This window comes from Callithrix jacchus, chromosome 14, assembly GCF_049354715.1.
Source record: "Callithrix jacchus isolate 240 chromosome 14, calJac240_pri, whole genome shotgun sequence".
In the NCBI taxonomy this organism is placed as follows: Eukaryota; Metazoa; Chordata; class Mammalia; order Primates; family Cebidae; genus Callithrix; species Callithrix jacchus.
In genome coordinates, this window is record NC_133515.1 from 59503873 (window position 1) to 59528754 (window position 24882).

The window sequence follows — 24882 nt, forward strand, 5'->3', positions numbered from 1 at the left end:
AATATGAGTTTTATCTGTAGGAAGCCTGGGTTCAGATCCATGTTCTGCCGCTTACTAATGATGTGATCTGTGTACAGTTATGTAGGAACTGGGTGGCACTTGTCTGAAAGCCTACCTTTCATTAGGCTTGCTTGTTTGTTTGTTTAAGAGATGCGGGGTCTGTGTATTTCCCAGTCTGGTCTCAAGCTCCTGGCCTTCCACCTTGGGCTTCCAAAGTGCTAGGATTATAGGCATAAGCCACTGTGCCTGGCCTCATTGGATTAAAATCTAATTGAAAGCGATAATGTTGCATAGGCTACTGCAGTATTTGACATAATTTACATGCACAGGAAATAAAGGAGGTGTGGAGATCTATCAGGCTTAAAAAGTTATCATTTCAAACTTTTAAAACGTTTCTCTCATACAGTTGCCATAATGATAGTTTATAATTGCTTAAAAAATTGTAGGAATATGAATTTATTATTTTCCTAAAGTTTTAATAATGTCTGATACTTAAAATATTTCTAGGAAGGTTCAATTCAGAAGACTGGTATGAATAAAAATATTTAAGCTTCCTTCTCCCCCTAAAAAATCTAGATTTAAAAAGGAAGCATGTTTTTAAATTATATGGAACACAAATAATGTCAGCAGTAAAACCTCATTGGTTTGGATCCACTGACTGGGAATTTGAATCCAGTACCAACATATGTATCTTTGTACTGACTATGGATCATGGTAATGTCTGAGGGAAAAGAGAGATTGGAAGATTAATGCCCTTTATTGACGAAAAAGGCCAGAGAGGTTGGAGTCGTATCCAAAGTCACACAATCGCTGAGCTGTACATGCTAGGATGTGGGTCTCGAATCCCATTTCTGATATTTCCTTCTACCATATTCATTTTGTTAGAAATTATAGTCTAATTATAAATAATTCATATCTAGTTACTACACCTGTTTAGACAGTAACTCTTTTATAGTAGGAAGTTTGATTAGACATTAATTTGTTGTACAAAACCTCTCAAGTCTAAAGTCATTGATTTCATGTCCAGGTTTTACTGAGTAGTTTTTAATTATGGTAAGGAATAGTGAGTACATCTGCATTTACTTTATTTATTTTGAAGGTTAATGTTTTTGAGCACTTTGAGAACCAGACACTTTTATAAAGGAGCATTTGTTCATATGAAAAATAGATTTGAGGTACACCTTACCTGCTGATTCTTTCAGGCTATTACCTTTTATTCACCCTGTATTAGTAAAAACTTAGATAAGCTTTAAATTCCTTTCTCATACAGTTTATCAAGTAACATGTATACAATGTAACAGAACAGTATAGTTTATTAACCTTAAGTTAATAATAAATTTGAAATTTCCTTCTTTATTTACCATTTAAATATTGAGTAAGGTGATTGTGATGCTAATAATAACAACAAAGAGCCTTGACATTGATTAAAAATTTAGTTATCTTACTAATGAAAAATCTAGTGAATCACATCTCAATGAGATCATTCCTATTTTTATATTGACACATCATAGCTGTATATATATATATATATATATATATATATATATGCTTTGACATATATACAAGATGATGTGATTAAATCAAGCTAATTAAAATATCCCTTGTTAACTATTATTTTTGTGGTGAGACATGAAATTTACTCTCAGTTATTTTGAAATATGTAGTACACTGCTACCGGCTCTTGTCACCCTGGGGTGCAGTAAATCTCAAAACTTTTTTCTTCTTTATATCTAGAAACTTTATGCCCTTTGTTCATTCCTATTTTAATATACATTTTATAGGTGAAAAAACTGAAGTATAAAGGACTTCAGTGACTTACCTGAGGTCACATAGCTCGTAAGTTGTGGAACCATTTTTTTAGTTTAGGTGATCCAACTATAGAACCCAAGTTTTTTATTTGTGTGTATTAAACTGTTGGAGGGCACAAAGGGAGCCTCACGGGAAACAGTGATCTTACCAAGGGCTGTCTTTATCATCACTACCCCTGTGCTCTCACTGTACCCTCCTAATAAAAAAATGGCATTAATTATTAGAACCACTGCTAGTAGAAAAATACTTAAAATCAGGCCTGTACCTTTAGGTTTTCCAGATCCCACTCATTCTTCAAGACCCAGATCAATTTCTATTTACAGTATTTCGTAGTCTTTTAACATTTCTTCCAGTTTTTCCCTTTTCTGAGTTCTCATAACAGTACAATATTTATTTTATACCTTCATTGACTTGCTTTTGCATGTCTTATCTTTCCTAGAACTGTTATGTTGGACAGGGCCTTCAAGAATCAGAATGATTCTTTCTTTCAAAATGGTGAAACCCCATCTTGACTAAAAATACAAAAATTAGCTGGGCCTTGTGGCGTGTGCCTGTAGTCCCAGCTACTTGTGAGGCTGAGGCAGGGGGATTGTTTGAACCTGGGAGGCGGAGGTTGCAGTGAGCTAAGATCACACCACTGCACTCCAGCCTGGCGATAGAGTGAGACTTCAAAAAAAAAAAAAAAAGAAAAAAGAATCAGAATGAGTTTTCTCATTCTGCTAGGTTGAGTTACTTGAACGGTATCACCTCATTAACTGTTTGCTGATTGCCAGAAATCTATTAGCATTGCTTTAATACCTTATTCAATATGGCATTGTGAGTAATTTCATTTCAAGCTCTTGTCAGTCCTCAGTTCTGCTAGTACAATAGTAGAAACTAGTGGGATAGAACTAAGCTCATTTAATGTTTTAGGCAGGGGCTGTAACAAACAGGTTAGGGAAGATTTGAATAAATAGTTGAAATCAGAGTTTGAAAACAAATCTGTGAATCATATATAGAATGTTAAATTAATAGCATTAAAGCCAGACCATTTAGGCGACTGAAATAAGTGTCTGAATGCCTGCTATGTACTGGACACAATCCCTGCTATGTTATGTACTGGGCATTTAAAATATCCTAAACAGTACTCATGATATACTAACAGCAATTAAGGACTTTGTACTAATATCCAATTGTGCAGTTCACATACATAGTTTTCCCCACGGAAGTACCCTTTTAAAAGCAAGGGAAAGTTACATACACCTTAGGGGACTGGGAGACCAAAACCAAAGCAGCCCTAAAAATGTGATTTTTCTTTGATGTCATCTCTTCTTATGAAGAGCATATCCATATTTATTTACTATAAATGTTTTTTTCTCCCAGTTGTTCACAGTTCAGAGAGAGATGAATTACATCAGCCTATGAATTTAAGAGCACTTTGGCACATTTCAGGGTTCTCCTTGGATTGAGCATAACCCCATTTTAAGACATCAGGCTATGCTTACTTGATCCCCTCAGTGGCCCTATGACCATGTCCAAGAGCAGACATGCTAAGCTAGGCTTTGTCTGACTCCTTACTATTAATAAATGTTGTGTAACTGTGTAACACATTTAGTTTTCTTTTTTCTTTAATCCCTAAATTTTGACGGCATTATATTTATCACCTCTTAGAAGGAAGTTGCTTTTCAGGTAATCTAAAGGCTATTTCTTTTGTCTTTTGCTTTGTAGGCAAGTTTTTTTAAAATGATAGCCAGATTAAGTTACAGTTTTGTTTTGTCAAAGAGCGATCTTAAGAGCAGGGTTGTTACTAGTAGAAAAAAAATGAAATAAAAAGGAAAAAAGCAGAGTTGTAAAGCTCATCCATATGTGTAGTTTTTCTGTCTTTCAGTCTTTTTTATTTTCTGGCATCACTGAAGTATCTCATTTTAGTGTGTGAATATTTTTTCTATTATTAGAATATATTTATTTAATTATTTGTGTGTCATACATTGTATGAGATGTAAAACCCCAAAACCCCAAGGTGATTTTTTTTTTTTTGAGACGGAGTTCTACTCTGTAGCCCAGGCTGGAGTGCAGTGGTGCAGTCTCAGCTTGCTGCAACCTCCGCCTCCCAGGTTCAAGTGATTCTCCTCCCTCAGCCTCCCTAGTAGCTGGGATTACAGGAATGCACCACCATGCCCCACTACTTTTTGTATTTTTAAAAGGGATGGGGTTGTGCGATGTTGGCCAGGCTGGTCTGGAGTGCCTGACCTCAGGTGATCCACCTGCCTTGGCCTCCCACAGTGCTGGAATAACAGGTGTGAGCCACTGCATCCAGACCCCAAGATGATTTTAAGTAACTCCTTGTTTTGGACTAGATGTCTGACAGGCTTAGGAGACATTTAATCATTGTCTATAGCTAGACTGATTTGGTTACGCAGAAATAAATTTGAATGAAAAACATTGCATGGTCAAAAATAGAGGTCTAGAGGTGTTACACCAATATACAACTGAGTAAGTTTAAAATGTGGTTTATAAAGTTAGCATTTCTTTAGCTTTTTAGGTTTGGTTTTACTTTATGTAGTAGCCTTTTAATTTTTTTAGATTGAGCAAATCCAAATGGATAGAATAATGTTCTAATTTCAGATTTCTTTTTCAATTTTTAGTTGTTGACCTCCTCTACTGGAGAGACATTAAGAAGACCGGAGTGGTGTTTGGTGCCAGCCTGTTCCTACTGCTTTCATTGACAGTATTCAGCATTGTGAGTGTAACAGCCTACATTGCCTTGGCCCTGCTCTCTGTGACCATCAGCTTTAGAATATATAAGGGTGTGATCCAGGCTATCCAGAAATCAGATGAAGGCCACCCTTTCAGGTGAGATGTCTGGAAAACAAGGCATGCATTGGCAATAGTGTAAACAGGATTAGGATTAAGACTTCATCTACTGTCTGTAGAGTTACAAGCATGCATTTTTTTTAAAGTTAATTGCAGATATTTGCTTAAGCTATACCAAAAGCATCTGCTTTTGAGATTTTCTAAAAGTCATTTCAAAGGCTCATGATGGAAGGGACCATTTATGTATGATTAAACTAACTCTGCTACTTGTTAGAAACACTTATTAGACTTAGGCATTGGTTATCTTATTTTAATGAATGTTGTATCTTTTTAACATGGATAGTTTTGGTGAGGGTTATATATTCTTTATTGCTTACTTTTTATGCTATCTGATAACATGCTTTCTGATATTTTATATCTTTCTAGTAGTATCCCATAGTTTTCTGTTAGCTTTTCTTCATGTATTTTCTTTATCTAGTTTCTTCTCATTTCTTAAGCCATTACTTTTTAGTTATTTTTTGGAGAGCTTTATTTTAGCATCTCCTTGTCTCTCAACTATCATTTTCTACCCTTATTTTCACAAGTATACTATAGCATTATATATTTAGTTGCTATTGAGACACACCTCAGTTTGAGTCTTCTGACCTCACTTCATACTCTACATGTTTTCCCCCTTTTAATTGGCATATAATTCATATACCATAAAAGTCAATGGATTTTAGTATATTCACAGAATTGTACAACCATCACTATATCTATCACATGAAAAAAAACTTCCTACTTATTAACAGTTCAACTCCAGACCCAACCCGTGACAACCACTAATTCACCACGTTTTTAAATGAACTTTTTTCCTCAAACTTGTTAATTTCCATCTATAACAACATTCTACTCTGCTAGTTTTCAGGCTCCTGTTTTGATGTTATCTTTTTGTTTTCATCTCATTTAAAGAAAATCAGTAAATTTTGTTAAGAAAATGACTAAATTTTGTTTTGCCACTGGTTCCTCAGTCTACCAGGAGCCTGTAAAGCACAGCCATGGCCAAATTCAGTCTGCTGCCTGCTTTTGTAAAGTTTTGTTGGAACACAGCCATGCTCAATCATTTAGCTGGCTTCATACTGGAATAGCAGAATTCAGTAGTTGTAAGAGAGACCATATGGGCATGAAAGCCTAAAATGCTTACAATCTGGCCCTTTACAGGAAAAGTTTGCTGACCCCTAATTTGACTCCATTTGTTACCAGATTGACTTCTAGTTCTTACAGATGATGTCAGATTAATTTTTTCTACAAGTACTACTTGTTTTCTTAAAAAAAAATACTAATAAGCAGGGGCCCGCTATAGACTGTCCAGATGTCTTGGTGATGTTTCTCATTTTTGTAGAGGTTTGTGCCCATGTTCATGCTCCTTCCTTAGCTCCCCAGATGCCTCAGTCACACTCTTTATTTGGTTCTAAGTTTGACTCAAGACCCAGCTCTTTGAAGGATTTCCTAGCCCTGACCCCAAATGATCTGAGAATTCAACTCCTACTGCATTAACTATGCCTTTGAAATGTTAATTGTTTTGCATAAGGACATCATTTTTCTTCAAATAGATTACAAGCATTTAAAAACTAATTCTGTAACCCTTTTATGTACATATTTTAATGATAAATTTATTTTAATTTTACGATAATTCTGTGAGATAAGTGGTATCACTCCATTTTATGTGATGGTGGGGAAAAACTTGGAATTCCCTAACTTGAAATTGTAGTTTCAAAATGGCCGAGCCAGCCAGACATGTTGGCTCATGCCTGTAATACTAGTGCTTTGGGATCCTGAACCAGGAGGATTGCTTGAGGCCAGCCTGGGCAACATACTGAGACCCCATCTCTACAAATAATTAAAAATTAGCCAGATGTGGTGTTGCATGCCAATAGTCCCAGCTACTCAGGCAGCTGAGCTGAGAAAATTGCTGGAACCCAGGAATTCAAGATTGCAATAAGCTGTGATCATGCTGCTGCACTCCAGCCTAGGCAAGAGAACGAGACTCTTTCTCAAGAAGAAAAAAAAAAAAGGCTGAGCCATATTATTATCAAGCCACAAATCATAAAGAAGTATGATTTTTAATTAGTTATGCTGAAATATGTAAAAATGTAGTCAAGCCAAAACTTCTAAATTTTCTACAGTTCAAATTTTAGACATCATTTCATTTTTGAGATTTTTGGAAAATATTAGTGATTTTTTTCCTTCTTAGAAACACTTTATTCATTTTTTAAACTTTCTTTAAAGAGATGGGTCTCACTGTGTTGTCCAGGCTAGTCTCGAACTCCTGGGCTCAAGCAATCCTCCGTGCTTCAATGTCCCAAGTAGCTGGGACTATATAGGCTTGCACCACCATGCCTAGCTAGAAACACTGTATTCTTAAAGTCCTTTTATAATCATTATAAAGTAAATTCAGCCAGCATACCAGTTTAAGCTTGTTGGACAGTTTTTCCTAGTTCCCCTAATCACACTAGTAAAGGTGATATTATATGGTTTGTATCTAATACCTGTGGTTACTTAAAAAGTGATGAATAGTGCTGGCATTGTATTAATATGACATAAATGTCAGTTGAATTAATGTAAATATCCACAGGGTGTCATTGATGGGGAGTGCTGTCTTTGTGCCTTCTGGTGAGGCATCCTGTTTTAGCAAGAACCAGCAACAGTGGTACAAAGAAGCAGAATACCAACCAGGGTTACATCAGCCACTTTCCTATATTTATCAAATTTGGATAAACAAATTATTGCTGGTTTAAGTATCAGTGTGAATCTTTGAGTATTTTTAACTTGATATTAATAACGCATTTCTTTTGTTAATAATTGTCTGAAAGTGGCTTAGACCATGTGTTAGTAATGATATACTCCTGGTCCATAACAGTTTATCCTCTAGTAAGAAAAATAACAAGTATATATGTGTCTGTATTTCAGAGCTGGATCTGGTAAATACTATAAGACTAACACAAAAGCAAGCATTGTTAGAATTACACAGGAGTGAGAGATCATGATTTTATGAAAGAGAGTGTCAGATGAGGCTCCATGTAAGGGTGGGATTTGAGATGGGGCTAACTAGCTAAAAAAAAGTATTACCAGAGGTAAGAGAGAGCATTGCGGAATGGGAAAACAGTATGATTAATAAGGGCATTAAGGTTAATAAATAGTTAGTGAATGACTCATTTCTGGCTGCAACATAAAGAGTAGTGGGAAGTAAGATTGGAAAGATTTAGGAGGATTTCTCTGGTTGAAAAGTTGGAATCATAGAATCACAGAATGTTTGAGCCTGAAGGAATTGAGGAAAGTCTGCTTCTCAAATTTACAGAGTTGGAACCCTCACCCAGAGAAGTGAAATGCCTTTTGCAAATGTTGTACGGCTAGGTAGTGGCAGGTCTTCTAACTCCTGCCTGAGTTCAGCCTAGACAGCACTATCTAGGATAGCTCACATAAGGTTAATCTGGCATTGGCTGACAATGGATTTAGATGTTGGCAGATGAGAGATTGGTTTGGAGAGTGATAGAATATTCTAGCTCGTAAATAATGAGCACTTAAAACAGAGTGATGGCACTGTGACTAAAAACAAGGAAACACATTTGGGGCACAAAATGTGTTTTGTTTGCCGAGGTAAAACTATGGGACAAAGAGTTGTCTGAGATGATGTTATTTCCAGTGTAAGAAATTGGCATCCTCAGACATGGGGAGGGTGATGAAGACTACTTCCAACAGATATAAGGGAACACTCAGCGCTTCTGAGTTGTTCCTACTCTGCCAAGATAAAATGGCTTCTTTGAAACAGTAACTAATGAAACTGTTTGTTACATTCCTATGGACTTGGTTTTTTCCCCAATACTGTATTTTTATTTACTTACTTATTAAAAATACCAATACAGTATTTTTAAATTTAACAATTTCAGCCATCTCAGTATGGACTAAAAAAGCATCTAGATGATATAATGCTTATGTTTTACTAGGATTGCCTCTGTGCTTTTGGCAGCCACTTTACGGTCTGGTACTTGACATATTGAGCAATTTCCCCTGGAGGTTAGTCTGAGAGAGTTAAGGATTTGGAAAGGAAAAAGATCTTTGTTAGGAAAACCGGCTGAGACAATATAATGTCAACTTGAAGGAAAAAACCTATAATCATAACTACTATTCATTGAGTGCATCCTTGTGCCCAGTTGCATTAGGCACTTTGCTCATTGAGTCCTTGTGATAATCTCCACTTTATAAATGGAGACACTAAGTTTAGAGGGAGGAATAAATAACCTTGCAAATAAATAACTTTACCTAGCCACAAGATTCAAGCTCAGATCAGTCTGGCTTCAAAGTACATGCTTTTGCTATGCTAGTCAGCAGTCAGTGCATATCAAGGAAATACCCCTTACCTTGATATGCACTGTTTTTATATTACCCCTAATTCGGAAACAGGTGGCTTTTATAGTAGAATATTTTCTAATTTCTTACAGATATATAATTTCTGATTGACTTTTAGGGGGAAAACACTCCAATTAGTGACAGTTATGATGTGTTTTGTTTTCTAGGGCATATCTGGAATCTGAAGTTGCTATATCAGAGGAGTTGGTTCAGAAATATAGTAATTCTGCTCTTGGTCATGTGAACTGCACGATAAAGGAACTCAGGCGCCTCTTCTTAGTTGATGATTTAGTTGATTCTCTGAAGGTACGTTTATTTTGCTTTGCATTTTTGATATACCCAGAATTTAGTATCAAAAGAGTTGGGTGTAAAAATGTATTTTTCTATATTCAAGTAAGTGATAAATACTAATTAAATCACATTTCTATAAACTTGTGTCTTAAAATTCAGAATCCAATCAAGGATGGAGAAGAAGTGCTATTCCTTTTTTTGTCATACTTAATACTGAGAGTCCTGTATTTTTTTTTAAAGGAGAATCAGTTAGAAATCATAGTTTTGGAAATCATAAAGATTAAAAGGAAGAGGAAATTCAAGGGAATTTTGACTATAAAGATCATCTAATGCATTTAATACCAGATGTGATTTATACATTCTGAGTTTGTTTTATAGTCTAGCACTTAGTTTCTTGGCTTGTATGTGATTCATACATATGTGAAAGCCATTTTATGTCTTGGACTCTTTCTTACAGTGTTTATTCTAGAAAAGATTTAATATTCTGAAACACCTCAACTAATCTTCAATTGGTAATGATTGGAAGTTTTTCTTTAGTTTTTGCATCTTGCTGCATAAGCAGCCGTTAAGAGTCTCACCTTGCAAATAAACTGTCCCAAAGTTCTGACTGACAAAACAGGCACTAAATCACAGTTGTGTAATTTAAGCCTCTGTAATGGCTTTTCTTTTTCATAGAACATGTCATTTGTGTTTTATATGTTCTTGCCTGTGACCCTACAGAAAACAGGCAGACTTGTTTCCAGTCTAAGCCTGGGCAGAAATGTAGTATGGTGGTAATTCTCATAATTTTTCATTTTCAAGAGAAATGTTCTCTAGTTTATACTTACCACACATGCCAAGATATAGTAGCAATAAGGTGACTGGGCCTTTAGACTCAGAAAAACAATTTCTGAACTGGTCAGTATAGGTTTAAATGCTTAAAGTATTTGTTTGTTTGTTTGTTTAAGTTTTTTAACTTATTTGCATTTTAAAAAATTGTGCATTCCAATAATTAAAATCATTTGAACAAAAAAAATGGCACTCTGATTAAACTGTATTACAGCCTGCAGGATATCTTGGGCCAGCTTGGTTTTACTCTAGATTTCACATTCGTCCCATCCCACTTCCTCCATCCCACTTCTTCCTTCACCAACATGCAAGTTCTTTCCTTCCCTGCCAGCCAGATAGACAGATGGGAGAGGCAGGCACGGCCTTCGTTGTCAGTAGTTCTTTGATGTGAAAGGGGCAGCACAGTCATTTAAACTTGATCCAACCTCTTTGCATCTTACAAAGTTAAACAGCTAAAAGAAGTAAAATAAGAAGGCAATGCTTGTGGAATGTACAGTGCATATTGGCAGCGCGCGACTCATTACGATTCGCCTGCTTGCTTCTCCTGTTCAGTCTTTTCTTTGGAAGGCAGTGGATTTTTCTCTTGCGTTTCTGTCTTCCTCAGTTTCGACTTATCAAATTTCCCTATCTCAGCCATATCGGGTTTGTCAGACAGGGTTGCGGAGCGAGGCGCACGAACGACGAAGTCTGGTCTGCGCAGTTTTTAAAATAGTTTAGCTTTTAAAACCTGGTAAATGATACATTATTTTCAGCTGTTTGCATCTATGGTTACAGGCGTGAGCCACCTCGCCTACCGCATATCTTATTTTATTTATGAGTTGGAACTTAAGTTACTTCATAATAACATGAAGGGTAAATAATGTAGTTTCCTTTTATTACTTACCTCTGTTGCACAGAGTGGTTGTATTTAGTGGCTAAATCTGTAGTGATGTTTTAAAATGATCTGATGTCAGTTTGTAAATAAAAAGATCATGCTTATGTTGTTTGGCATGTTTGATTAATTCGTTTCAAAAGAGATCAAGTAAAAATATTTTGGAGCAAATGAAATAGAACCTTGTACATATAGTGTAGAGGAAACCAGTTCCTATTCATATAGTATTACCTTCTATACATGGCTGACTTCTGGGTTAGAACATGTGTGAAAAGTGATTAAGAGGGAGGTACTGATGCAGTTTAAGATGGATGGTTTGTGGGTGGGAATTGATTGACAAGAAACAGTCTATAAGTAGTAATTCAGAGCTTCAAACAGCAAAGGACCATCTCTGAATTTAGCAGTCAAAGATTGGGCGTGGAGAGAGGTGATTTCAAACAAAAGCCTGTCGAGCTTGATAGAGGAGAGGTGGTGGTGGTTTTTATAGATTCAATTAAAATGGTAACAAAGATACACCAAAACTCATCCTCCGTGTTTGCACAATATAGTAGTGAAGACAGCTGTCTACAATTTAACATTTTTCTTGAGAGAAATGTCTTTCTTTAATAAATATATATTTTTAATCTTTAATAAATATATATTTTTAAATTGATCTAGGAATTATTTATTATGCTCTAGTTTTCTGAATTTGAGTATAAAGTTTCCACTTGTCTTTAATTGAAAGAAAACTTATTTATTCTTGCAGAGAAAATCTTCATCTATACACAGTCCAATGTGTAGACACTTACGAAGGTGTAGAAATATTTTTCAGGAGAGAGAAATGTTAGAAAAGGACTGATGAGATCTTAAGAAACATTTTAAATTTCTGTTTTGCACAGGTAGTTGAAAATAGAATATGAGGACTTCTTTTGAATAAGTTCTGAGAAATAATTTATTTGACTTAAGTTCCAAGTCATAATTTATTTGTTGTCTTTTAATTTCTTTTGAAAACTACCTTTTTTAATAAAAGCAATTGTGTTATTCATGAGGAAGCTAGCATAAATGAACTTGAAATAAATGAAATTGAATCTGATAAATCTTGTGTTGAGTGATTGCTAATTTGAAAGTAACAGAAAGTGACACATAATGAGATAGATTTCTTTTCTGAAACACTTGTTTCTTAGTATTGAAAAAAAAAGGACTTTCATTAAAATTACAGTTTCTCCTTAAGGATTAGCAATACTTTTAGAAAGAAAAGAGAAAAAAAAAACTTACTTGATTGGCTTCCCTGAGTAGTGTTTTTGGCAAGCCCAGAGCTCAAGGAAAGTGTTTGGTGACTTCCCCAGATTGCAATTCGTTTAGGACTGCAAATAAATAACAGTTGCTTCATCTTGTTAGCACTTAAAGTGAACCTAGCATTTAGATCCCAGAATCTAGAGGCACATGAATAAGACAGGGAGTCTGTCCTTTTCTCCCCATGAAAGGTGATGGGCATGAAGCCCTTGGTAATTCAGGTGCACACTCTGATAATTACATGAAAGATCTTCTTTTATAAACCTTGTGATTTTGCCACACAAGAATTCAGCTAAACCCTTTTCTAATGTCATTGTATACGAATAGTATAGATTCCATCTGTTTTTTCCATTGAATATAAGGGTACTATAGAAATACCGAATACTTCCTTAAAATATCTCTTACTGAAAAAAGAAGCTAATCCAAAAAAAAAAAAATTACTTTGCCTCTTTATAAAAAATGCTTGATAGGATTACCTTTCTAGAGAGACTTCTATGTATGGCCATACTTATCTCCCTGGCCCACCAGTTTTTGTTCATATAGAGAGCATTTTAAAAAGAAAAAGATTTTAATCCCAGCACTTTGGGAAGCCAAGGTGGAAGGATTGCTTGAGACCAGGAGTTTGAGACTAGCCTGGGCAACATTGTGAGACTCTGTCTCTGCAAATAAATACTAAAAAAATCAGCCAGCCATGGTGGCCCATGCCTGTAGTCCTAGCTACTTGGAAGGCTGAGGCAAGAGGATCTCTTGAGCCCAGGAGATGGAAGATTTAGTAAGCCATGATCACACCACTGTACTCCAGCCAGGGTGACAAAGTGAGACCTGTCTCTTTAAAAAAAAAAACAAAACAATTCTTAAAATCTTAAGTGCTTAATAGTGAACTCTATTACTTTTTGACTTTTAGCCACAAAAACTGGTAGGGAAAGTTATATTCTCTCACTTTAACACAAAAAAATGTGTTTTCAATTCCCACTCTTTTTTTTTTATTTTTTCAACATAAGGAAAGTTGTATTTACCTTATTTAAACTGATTCCTTATAGTCAAATTTTAAATTTGTGGGCAGTTTGCTAATAAATAGCCCCAGTCTTTCCAGTTTAGATGAATTTATCTTATTTAAATAACGAGTTTTTAAAAATTTATAGGAGCCGCTTTATTATAATCACATTGATTTTATATGATATAGCTAGGACTTATTGTCTTCATAAATGCAAGACCTGTTGTGTGCCCTCAAATTTATATAATCTACATTTTTAGATTCTGGGTCACAATTATCACTGTGTGGTTTTTGTTTTTTTTTTTAAATAAGATGGAGTCTCGCTCTGTCACCCAGGCTGGAGTGTGGTGGTGCAATCTTGGCTCACTGCAACCTCTGCCTCCCGGGTTGAAACGATTCTCCTGCCTTAGCCTTTCTAGTAGCTGGGACTACAGTTATCCACCACCATGCCCAGCTGATTTTTGTATTAGTAGAGATGGGGTTTTGCCAAGTTGGCCAGGCTGGTCTGGAACTCCTGACCTCAGGTGATCTGCCTGCCTTGGCCTCCCAAAGTGCTGGGATTACAGGTGTGAGCCACCGTGCCCAGCCTGCAATTATCACTATTTCTATTTGAATCCATCTTCTTCAGAAATTGAAAATTTAGAGCCACTCTTGCTAGCACATGAAAGCTTTTCCTTGCTTATCACCTTTTGGCCGGTGCAGTGAAGGAGGAGCCTGGGTCTTTCAAATATGATCAAAGAAATAACCAAACTCCAGGGCTTATCAGTCCTTTTTATAAACACTAATGTGGAATGATGGGCATCAATGTGCCTGGTCCAAGTTTTCCTGGTTGTTGACTTGGACGAATAAAAATTAGACATGTTGGCCCAGTGCGGTGGCTCACGCCTATAATCCCAGCACTTTGGGAGGCCGAGGCGGGCAGATCAGGAGGTCAGGAGTTCGAGACCAGCCTGACCAATATGGTGAACCCCCCCAATGCTGTGTCTACTAAAAAAAAAAAAAATGCAAAAATTAGCCAGGTATGGTGGCATGTGCCTATAGTCCCAGCTACTCAGGAGTCTGAGGCAGGAGAATCACTTTAACCTGGGAGGCGGAGGTTGCAGTGAGCCAAGATTGTGCCACCGCACTCCAGCTTAGGCAACAGAGAGACTTCATCTCAAAAAAAAAAAAAAAAAGACATCTTTTACAGAGTTCTACTTTTATTTTTTTAGATTTTTTTTATTGCATTTTAGGTTTTGGGGTACATGTGAAGAACATGCAAGATAGTTGCATAGGTACACACTTGGCAGTGTGATTTGCTGCCTTCCTCCCCTTCACCTATGTCTGACATTTCTCCCCATGCTATCTCTCCCCAACTCCCCACCCACCATTGTCCCTCCCCTATTCCCCCAACAGACCCCAGTGTGTAGTGCTCACCTCCCTGTGTCCATGTGTTCTCATTGTTCAATACCCGCCTATGAGTGAGAACATGTGGTATTTCATTTTCTGTTCTTGTGTCAGTTTGCTGAGAATGATGGTCTCCAGGTTCATCCATGTCCCTACAAAGGGCACGAACTCATCGTTTTTGATGGCTGCATAATATTCCATGGTGTATATGTGCCAAACTTTCCCTGTCCATTCTATCATCAATGGGCATTTGGGTTGATTCCAGGTCTTTGCTATTGTAAACAGTGCTGCAATGAACATTCGTGTGCATGTGTCCTTATAGTAGAACGATTTATAGTCCTTTGGATATATACCCAGTAATGGGATTGCTGGTTCAAATGGAATTTCTATTTCTAGGTCCTTGAGGAATCGCCACACTGTCTTCCACAATGATTGAACTAATTTACACTCCCACCAGCAGTGTAAAAGTGTTCCTTTTTCTCCACATCCTCTCCAGCATCTGTTGTCTCCAGATTTTTTAATGATCGCCATTCTAACTGGCGTGAGATATTATCTCAATGTAGTTTTGATTTGCATTTCTCTAATGACCAGTGATGATGAGCCTTTTTCCATATTTCTTGGCCTCATGTATGTCTTCTTTTGTAAAGTGTTTGTTCATATCCTTTGCCCACTTTTGAATGGGCTTGTTTTTTTCTTGTAAATCTGTTTTAGTTATTTGTAAATTCTGGATATCAGCCCTTTGTCAGATGGATAAACTGCAAAAATTTTTTCCCTTTCTGTTGGTTGCTGATTCACTCTAATGACTGTTTCTTTTGCCGTGCAGAAGCTGTGGAGTTTGATTAGGTCCCATTTCTCTATTGTGGCTTTTGTTGCCAATGCTTTTGGTGTTGTGGTCATGAAATCCTTGCCTACTCCTATGTCCTGAATGGTTTTGCCTAGATTTTCTTCTAGGGTTTTTATGATGTTAGGTCTTATGTTTAAGTCTTTAATCCATCTGGAGTTAATTTTAGTGTAAGGTGTCAGGAAGGGGTCCAGTTTCTGCTTTTTGTGTAATGTTCCATTTGTTTTGTCCTTTGCAATTAACTACAAACTTCTAAGTCCTAGAAAAGATTTCAAGTATTCATAGAGTGAGCAACGATCAGTTTCCTAGTCAAATAGATCAATTTCCTAGTCAACCAGTTTAAAAAGTTGCAGCATTAAACTATAAATCTTGGGCTGTAATCCCGCCCCCCACTTCCCACCCCCAATTATGAAAGAAAAGCATATGACAGTCCCTACTGGGCTCAGCTTTTGGGCTAATAGAGTATGACTCTGAGCCTTCTTAGCAAGTTCTTGTCTTTTGAAACCCCAAATCCCAAAAAGATGTCTAATATTTTCAGCAGAGGTTCTTACTTTTTTGTAACTGAGGCAACCATAATGTTCCAGAATACAATCTTAAATCTGAAAGTGAGGGAGGGGTAGGAACCGGCCTGAGCTTCAGAAATAGCTGACCCAAAAGAACACTCAAATCTAGCACTCAGGCTCATAGGCAGCAGTTTTGACATCTACTTTTTGACAGCTTCCTTTTAGGTTTCTTGAGCTCTCAGAAAAATTCAAGGAAATGGGCTTGGGGATGTAGAGACAGTCCGGACAGTATCAACTAATGAATGAGTCTGAAAGAGACACAGAGGGGCAAGTCGAATTTAGAGTTTGAGAATGCAGAAAAGTTTTGAAATGGTCAGAATTGCCAAAGTAATTTCTGAGATAGTATTAAGCACTCTCCCTCCATTTGCCTTAAAGATGCCCCTTTCTCCCAATTGAAACATCAAAAATCTGCAGTACCCTTTAATCAGGTGTGTGATACATGATAAATTTAATTCTCTTATTGCCCTGGAAGAAGGATAAACAAGACATGGTCCTTGCCCCTGTTCAGTGAGTATTTGGTAGATCTTCATTACATTTCGGGCCTCCTTCCTCCAGTCTCATTACTGTGCAAAGAAGAGATAAGCTTTGACCTCTACAGTTAGTAAGTATTGGCTATAACGTTGCAAAGTCTTTGCCATGGAATCGCATAGAATTTGTAAGTTCAAAATGAGAGCAGCCTTTTGCTTCTTGTAAGTGGTGTTTATTGCCTTATTCCTGCCATGTTACAAATCCATCATTTCTATTAATAATGGTTACTCTCTAGCTGCCACACATTTCTCTCCTGATGGTGTGTTCCATGGATACCCTTATCCACTGTTTTTGTTTTGGGCCCCCAAAGTGTTAAATTTTCTCAGCATAGCTGCAACATTTAAAAATTATGAGATAGCACACAGGTGTACATTTCTGGCAGCATTGGCCTGGAATGTTTGCATGGCCACAGTATATGGAGCTGGGTTGTAGGGGCCCCTTTGCGAGGAAGAATGCATATCACTGTGTGCCTCAATTCTCTCGCAGCCTCTCACATATATATATGTCACCTCCTGTTCCTAAGGTCATTTGAGACCTCTCTCTGTTCTGCTCTTTGCCCTGGGATAGCCTGGCTTTTAAGAAGTGTTCTCAAAGAGGCAAGTGACATTTGAGCCTCTTCAATGGCTCAGGTGTGAAGTCTTGGGCTTTTCTCCTGTGGACTTGGAGTGAAGCCTTGTCAATGCCTGTAATGACCAAATTAGGATTTATTTTTAACTTGTGTTTGTTACTATCAGAATTCTGTCATGTTAAGGCCATCTTTGTTGCTAAAGCAATTTCTTCTATAATGTGGAAGGTCAACACTTTTCCCTTTATATTTGTGGACAGTGATGGATAAAAATACCCCTCTCGCTCTATAGTAAACTTGTTCAAGTGCAGAAGTTATATTTAGCTATTTAGCTTCAGCAACAGGAGTCTATAAAACTGTGTGAGAAAAGAGCCTTGCTAACTGAAGTCATCCTTCAAACCTTTCTCCCAGGGGTTCCAATGGCAGTTGCTATGAATAGGGCAACTTAAAAAAATTTTTTTTCAATTGACAGATATTAAGAATGTCTGATATTTACTGACTTGGACATTAGTTAAATTCAGCTGGGGTGACCAGAGTGTTGTTATTTGTAGAACTGTTGGTTGGTAGAGTAATCCAAAGTGTCTTCCTAAGCTGTAGTAAGTATGCTTACTAATGTTTGACACCTTAATTATGCTCAGTAAGCAGTCAGAGTTCACTGAATACATGGAGAAAGATACACTTTAGATCAAGCGTTTAGCAAACCACTGCCTGTTTGGGCCATGGCCTGTTTTTTTTTTTTGTATAGTGTGGGAGCTCAGAGTGAATGGTATATATTTTTAAAGGGTTATGACAACAAAGAATAATATGAGATACAGACCTTATATGGCCCATAAAACCTCAAATTTTGCTGTCCAGCTTTTCATAAAGTTTGCTGATCCTTGCTTTAAGTATTAGGGGTGCTCTACTACTCTCCTTTTCGTCTGTACTATTATATAAGCCTAAATAATCACTGTAGATGGTGGCATCATGTTTGTTACCTACTGAATAAGTCAGAGTGATGGCCAGACATACACATTGAAGGCTTTGAAATAGAAAGCAAAGTAATTGGTGACAATAAAGGAATATTTAAGAAAATTCAGACTGATTTTGTCTGATCCTTCAAAAGCTAGAGGTGATATTTTTGGTACCTGAAACATAATTTCCCTGATAAATACTCTTTGCCCAGTTATTGCTTATCAGCTGCCTGAGATATTGTCTGAATTGTTCAGCTCATGTATCTTCAAGCACTCAACTCGTTAGTACTTTGAAATCAATTTTAATAGATAATTATCATAATACATTTCCAGTTTTCCCATTTAAAAGCTGAATGCTATTAGTGCTGGAGGGGTAAGATGCACCCTGGGTATATTTTCTGATCTCAGCAGAATCAACTACTTGGTAGTGTAGTCCAGAGAAAATGGGTCAAATCTATTAATTATTTTAGGGTTCTGAAATTCTTAATTGGGATTGGTGACTTAAAAAATTGTCATGGTACTTTACCAAGTCTTCAAGTTGTATGCCTCTTGTAGGTTGGCATTTAAATAGGATGCTTTTATTTGAAAGCATAATTAAGAAATTTTACTTGAATTTTGTTTATAATAGACTAATGTTATTTTCTTATAGTTTGCAGTGTTGATGTGGGTATTTACCTATGTTGGTGCCTTGTTTAATGGTCTGACGCTACTGATTTTGGGTAAGTCTACAAAGCCATTGGGATGAAAAATTGCTGGAAAAAAAGATTGAATGCCAGGAGCTTAGACGTTTTAGTGAAAAATAATTCTCATTGTATGAAAAGTAGAGGATGAAAGTTTGTGCCTAGTGCAGTGGCTCACACCTGCAATCCCAGCACTTTGGGAGGCCAAGGTGGGTGGATCACCTGAGGTCAGGAGTTCAAGACCAGCCTGGTAACAAGGTGAAACACCTTTTCCACTAAAAGTACAAAAAAATTAGCTGGACATGGTGGCACACACCTGTAATCCCAGCTACTCGGGAGGCTGAGGCAGGAGAATCACTTGAACCCAGGAGGTAGAAGTTGCAGTGAGCCAAGATTGCACCATTGCACTCCAGCTTGGGAAACAAGAGAGAAATTGTGTCTCCAAAAAAAAGTTTGAGGTTGTATTCTCTTTAAGTTGGTGATAATGCTTCCCGGTTTATTGAAATGCTACCTTACCTTAGTTCATGAAAGACAGCTCCTATTAACAGTGATGAATCAGATAAAGGGTGGCCTGCTTATAGGATGCTGCAGTCATTAATCTAACTAGGGATGCCTGTATGTTATGAAATCTGTATAATGTGATTTGAAGCTAGGAATGATTTTTAGTTCTAATAACTGGCTGCTAATAACTGCAGTGTAGAGGGCTCCTCAATAGCAGGTGCATCCAGAGATCCTTATGTTTTTATTCATTGATTAGGAACACTGCTTGGTTATCTTGAGTTGCCAGTTTAACAGTTTGAGTGTTTGTTCCACCTAAATCATTACAGTTTTTTTTGAAAGGTTGTGTATTTCCCTTTTCAGCTCTCATTTCACTCTTCAGTGTTCCTGTTATTTATGAACGGCATCAGGTAATTTCCTAACTGCTGACTGTAGAATACAGCACTTACTCTATTACATGGGATTTACAAATATATTAGTGCCAATTTTCAATGCCTTATAAAAATGAGAAATGTGATGGTTTCTTAAGCCTTTAGTTTGAGACATTGTAGTAGTTAATAAGATTCTTTAGCAACAGTAATAATTCCTTTATACCTCTCTTTCAGGCGCAGATAGATCATTATCTAGGACTTGCAAATAAGAATGTTAAAGATGCTATGGCTAAGTAAGTATTTAAAATCTGCAATGTGTTTATTAGGATAAGGTGTGCTGGAGTTTGAAAACAGTTGAGTATTTTCATTTTACAGGCATAATGAGTAACAAATCTCTATCAGACCTTAACTGTGACTTTAGAGTTGCCAAAAGACTGTTTTGCTAACATTTGGACCATTTGTTTCTGGGTTTTTTTGTGTTTAAGGCTTTGTTTAAATCTAATTCATGAGGCCAAAGTGACAAGATTATAGTTTATAATTAGGCAACTTGAAGGATTTCATTTCTTGTATTAGCTGAATAACACACAAGTGGCTCTTGGAAGATGGTATTATAAGATGCAGAAACAAAACTGATATTTATACTGACTTTCATTTTCAGAATCCAAGCGAAAATCCCTGGATTGAAGCGCAAAGCTGAATGAAAAAGCCCAAAATAATTACTAGGAGTTCGTCTTCAAAGGGTATAGTCATTTGATGATACGGGGGAGGGTCAGGGAAGAAGGAAACCTTGGCATTGCAGTGCAGCTTCCCATATCTTTATTTTCAGCCATGCACTGTTTTGAGGAAATATTATCTGTCTTGACTGCCATGTGTTCATCATCTTAAGTATCGTAAGCTGCTATGTATGAATATAAACCGTAATCATATGTTTTTCCTGTCTATCTGAGGCACTGGTTGAATAAAACAATTTGAGAACGCTGTATATTTTACTTTGTTGCAGGTAGTCTTGCTGCATCTTGGCAAGTTGCAGAGATGGTGGAGCTAGAAAAAAAAAGCCCTTTTCAGTTTGTGCACTGTGTATGGTCCGTGTAGATTGCTGCAGATTTTCTGAAATGACATGTTTAGATGAGATCATACCAGTAAAGCAGGAATGAAAATGCTTGCTTTTCTGGTATGTTCTAGGTGTATTGTGAATTTTACTGTTATATTAATTGCCAATATAAGTAAATATAGAATATATAAATATAGTGTTTCACAAAGCTTAGACCTTTACCTTCCAGCCACCCTACAGTGCTTGATATTTCAGAGTCATTGGTTATACATCTGTAGTTCCAAAGCACATAAGCTAGAAACAGAAAATATATTTCTAGGAGCACTACCATCTGTTTTCGACATGAAATGCCACAGCCATAGAACTCCAACATAAATTTCATTGCACAGACTTAACTGTAGTTAATTTTGTCACAAACTCTGCATCTATGGACTGAATCTAATGCTTCCAAAAATGTTGTTTGCAAATATCAAACATTGTTATGCAAGAAATTACAAAATAAAGATTTATACCATTGTGGTTTAAGCTGTACTGAACTAAATCTGTGGAATGCATTGTGAACTGTAAAAGCAAAGTATCAATAAAGCTTATAGACTTAAAATGTGTTTTGGCATTTTCATTTCATGAAACTGCAGCAGATAAAAATACAGTGGGTAGACTTTGCTTCACCCAGTACATGGTAGCTTGTGCTTTACAGTTTTTTTTCCGCTCATGGTGTAGCTGTTTACTTTGGAAACAAAAGTCAACTAATATGTTTATGTAATCAAATTTATTTCACACATAAAATGTTTTTAAGTGATGTGTTTTATACTTTGAAAATAAATTCATGCACCAATATTTTAACACATATCATACAGTGCAGGATTTATGAACATACATAAAATCATACCATATAAACATTTACAAATAAGTTCATGACACACAGACACTATTGCTCTTTAAATACGGATGTACATGTTTGTTATTAATTGAGTCATTGTTCTTCCATATGGTTATTTCAATGCAAGATCCGATCAGTATGAAGAGTCTAGTACAGTATAGGCAGACATGGTTATCACTCAGCATTACCAGTCACATGGTTACAGAAAACAGACTTGGGACTGCATAGGGACTCTACCATGGGCCCAACAATCTATTAGTGGATTGATGTAAGGCATTAGTAAATTGGCGTATAAAAATAGCTTAATGAGTGATCTAATCCATTTAGAATGCTGAAGCACTTCTGTGGTAAATGTTAGTCAAAATGCTTCATTTTACCTTTTCTCTAAACTGACAAATACAAGTAGCCAGTAACTATAGATCTAGAATTTTAGTTCACTGACCGGAAGGACAAATAGGCATCCATGTGGTCAGACCTACCGGTCCCTCACCAACTCCTTTCAGTGAGCACTGTCAGCCAACTACTGTAGTCACTGGTCAGCTACATGGAAAGTGTGACAGAGGGGGCTTTTGGATGGCTCCTGGTAAAGATTGTCCAAGTCATATTCTACAATACAACCAACTCTGAGGAATTCTAACTCACTTTATAGTTTTGATTTACCAACTATTCCTTGGGTTTACAATTTGTTCTACAAAGAATTTTTTATAATCTGGACTTGACCTATCTAGTTTGCCAGAAGCAATCAGTGGAGTCACCTTAACTCCACTCAGGGTGGTACACCAAGGTACAGCCTTGGGTTACCTTATTTATCTTAAGATTTAATAAGATAAGTCAGCTCATTCTCCTGGATCTACCTGAGCCTTTTTCCCCTTCCATTTTATAGATATTTGTTTAATTTGAATTCTATTTTGGATTTTGTGGGTTTGGCACGAAACACAATGAAAACCCATTCTACCCCGCCCCAAACTTCAATTCCTTTGCTGCTCACCTTCCCATAAGCAGGTGACTGATGTCTTTCATTTAGGAAGCGTTGGCGTGAACACAGGACAAGGGTGACACACTGAATCTGTTAAGGGTCCTGCAGCCCTCCTCAGCTTTGAAGTTTTAGCACCATATGGAGAAAGGAGAAATTGGTGGGAAGTGAGACAGCAGCCCACGCAACTGGAAACTTTCAAAGGCACTTAATGGATATAAAACTCTGCAAATGAAACATTAAAAAATTAAGTTTCTCAACTTCTCTATACATGGCTCATTTGGTTTTGAAAGCTAAATTGGAGAACAGAGGCTAGCGATATTTCTAGTACTTCGGTGCATCTAACTTAGGCTGTCTTATTCAACTGATTTGTAAAAATGAACATTCTTGAAGTATATAGAAACAATAGCAAAACATCTTTGTAAAAGTTTTGATGCAAATTAAAAGCTACATATTGGTTAGGGTAACTGAGGCTTCAAAATTTGTCAGCGGGCTACATTATCAGATAGGATTTGTCAATGTGGTTAGTATGAATAGTGATTAGTCTCAGGAACAGAGGCAAGCAGTCTTAACATTCTACAACTTGACCTTCCTTCGTGGCATCGCATTTTGGAGAGTCCAGATTATGGGTCCAGTCATGGAACTTCCGTAGCGTTTTGGGCTTGTGTGTCCAGGGCAGCATGGTAGGCATTTCCCAATGGCTGGTGGCGAGGAGGCACTCAGCACGGACTCTGCAGTTGCTGGCTGGTAGCAGCAGCAGCAGCAGCAGCAGTAATGTAAGAGGCTTCTGGCATTTACAGACACCGCCACACAAATACACTGGAAAGACAGACCAAACAGTTATTTTGCACAGCTGGACGTCATACCTGTGTCAAGTGGCAAAAAAACAGTCTTGCCAAATGCCCAAAAGCCAAGTTCGGGTGATGAATTGAACATTTTGACTTCAAAAGGTAAACCAGAGATCTTGCCAAGTTAAGATCTATTGCTTTTTTTTTTAAAGGTATGTTTTTTCAGTTGAGTTCTGTTTGGTTCTTTCAGCAGTGTGAATGCCTGTGCCGAATGTTGGTGAGGCCTCACAGTGAGGACGTGTGGCACTTTGATATCACTCTCTCTCCTGTTACTATATCACTCTCTCTCCTGTTACTACTGAAAAGGTTTATCATCTCCACTTGAGTCAGAGAGCCTTTTGAGTATTTAGCACAGAGCCAGTGGTGACAGCAGGCTCCATGCCTACAAAGGCCCATGAGCCCTGCACTGTTAAGGTAGCACGGTTAAGTCTTTTACATTAAAACAAGTCTGTATCCCCTGCACTGGAGTGACCAATTCATTTATGTCTCTTACTCCTAGCTTGTTCACAGTTAGGTTGGTGCTGCTTTGCACGGGTTTTGCTCTCCACTGGGAGCTGCTATCAATGCTATCTCAAGGGTTCTAAGTGCCAGAAACGGCCAGCACAGCAGGCTGGCACTGGGTGCTCCTAGGCAGGCCATCATAAATACTCAATGCTTTTGGGAGGGAAGTGTGTTGAAATTCTTTATAGGTGCCTTTCTTACAGCCTAACTCAGACCACTAGGAAGTATCACAGAATGCATGTATTTATTTTTCCCATCAAGAACTTCGCTTGGGTGGAATAGAACCTAATATTCATGCTACAATGAAGACCATCAGAAATGGAGAAGAAGAATAAGTTAGAATGACCTAGTCCTGTTTCTCTATACTCTAATTAAAGAAATTTCCAACACTGGTGATTAACTGGGAATTCTTAAAAGGACACATGGATGAATTTTCATTCTAACCTCCTGCAACACACAACAACCCATGGGCTGCCAAGAGCTCCTACTCAGATCAGCCATCTCAGGTCTCATCCACCTGTCCCTTTCCCCCAGCAGTGTCCTGAGTAGCTATCACATGCCCATGCCATCCCAGGACAGCTCCAGTTGGCACACAGGGCCACTGGGTTGACAGTCACCAAACAGTAAATGCCTTATACTAGGGAAGTCCTTTCCTTCATGAGGACTCATGGAATTTTCTGTTTATTAGCCCCACATCAGCCTGCCCCACGACCATGGGAGAGGCTGACCCACGGGACGCCTGAGATGGGGAGGGAGAGCTGGCCCAGCCTGGGGATTCAGAGCTGGGTCAGTGAGGTTAGTACCTGCAGTCGTCTCCTCCAGTGCTGACCACATACTTGTCATCGTAAGAGAAACGGATGTTCGTCACATGAGCTGAGTGACCAAAGTATCGCTTATGTTTGGCCTGTGAGCAAAAGTGAATGGAGACAGCTAAGAGACCCTGGCTCCCCTCAGCAACCACAGACTACTTCAGCACTCAAATCCCTGCTCCCAGAACCTT

At 37.5% G+C, this 24882-nt stretch overlaps 2 protein-coding genes and 1 pseudogene across 5 annotated transcripts in view; 1 reads left to right on the forward strand and 2 right to left on the reverse strand.

Annotated features, from left to right (window-relative positions):
• Window positions 1–21281, forward strand: part of RTN4 (reticulon 4) — a 275201-nt gene extending 253920 nt beyond the window's left edge. Inside the window, 6 exon segments of the mRNA XM_078349321.1 lie at window positions 4434–4641; window positions 9156–9294; window positions 18730–18799; window positions 19622–19668; window positions 19864–19922; window positions 20288–21281. Coding sequence (XP_078205447.1) covers window positions 4434–4641; window positions 9156–9294; window positions 18730–18799; window positions 19622–19668; window positions 19864–19922; window positions 20288–20330 — 566 coding nt within the window. The 3' untranslated portion in view covers window positions 20331–21281.
• Window positions 10481–11220, reverse strand: LOC103787952 (thymosin beta-4-like; annotated as a pseudogene).
• A 153-nt stretch (window positions 21282–21434) lies between the features above and the next one.
• EML6 (EMAP like 6) overlaps window positions 21435–24882 on the reverse strand; it is a 275731-nt gene continuing 272283 nt past the window's right edge. For 3 of the 4 annotated variants that reach the window (XM_035272567.3, XM_078349319.1, XM_078349320.1), the window contains 2 exons: window positions 24686–24786; window positions 21435–23352 (listed from right to left, as the gene is read on the reverse strand). In XM_035272567.3, the coding sequence (XP_035128458.1) occupies window positions 23328–23352; window positions 24686–24786 (126 nt within the window). In that variant the 3' untranslated portion in view covers window positions 21435–23327. The remainder of the gene's footprint in view (window positions 23353–24685; window positions 24787–24882) is intronic. The other variant, XR_013526605.1, reaches the window with a different exon arrangement.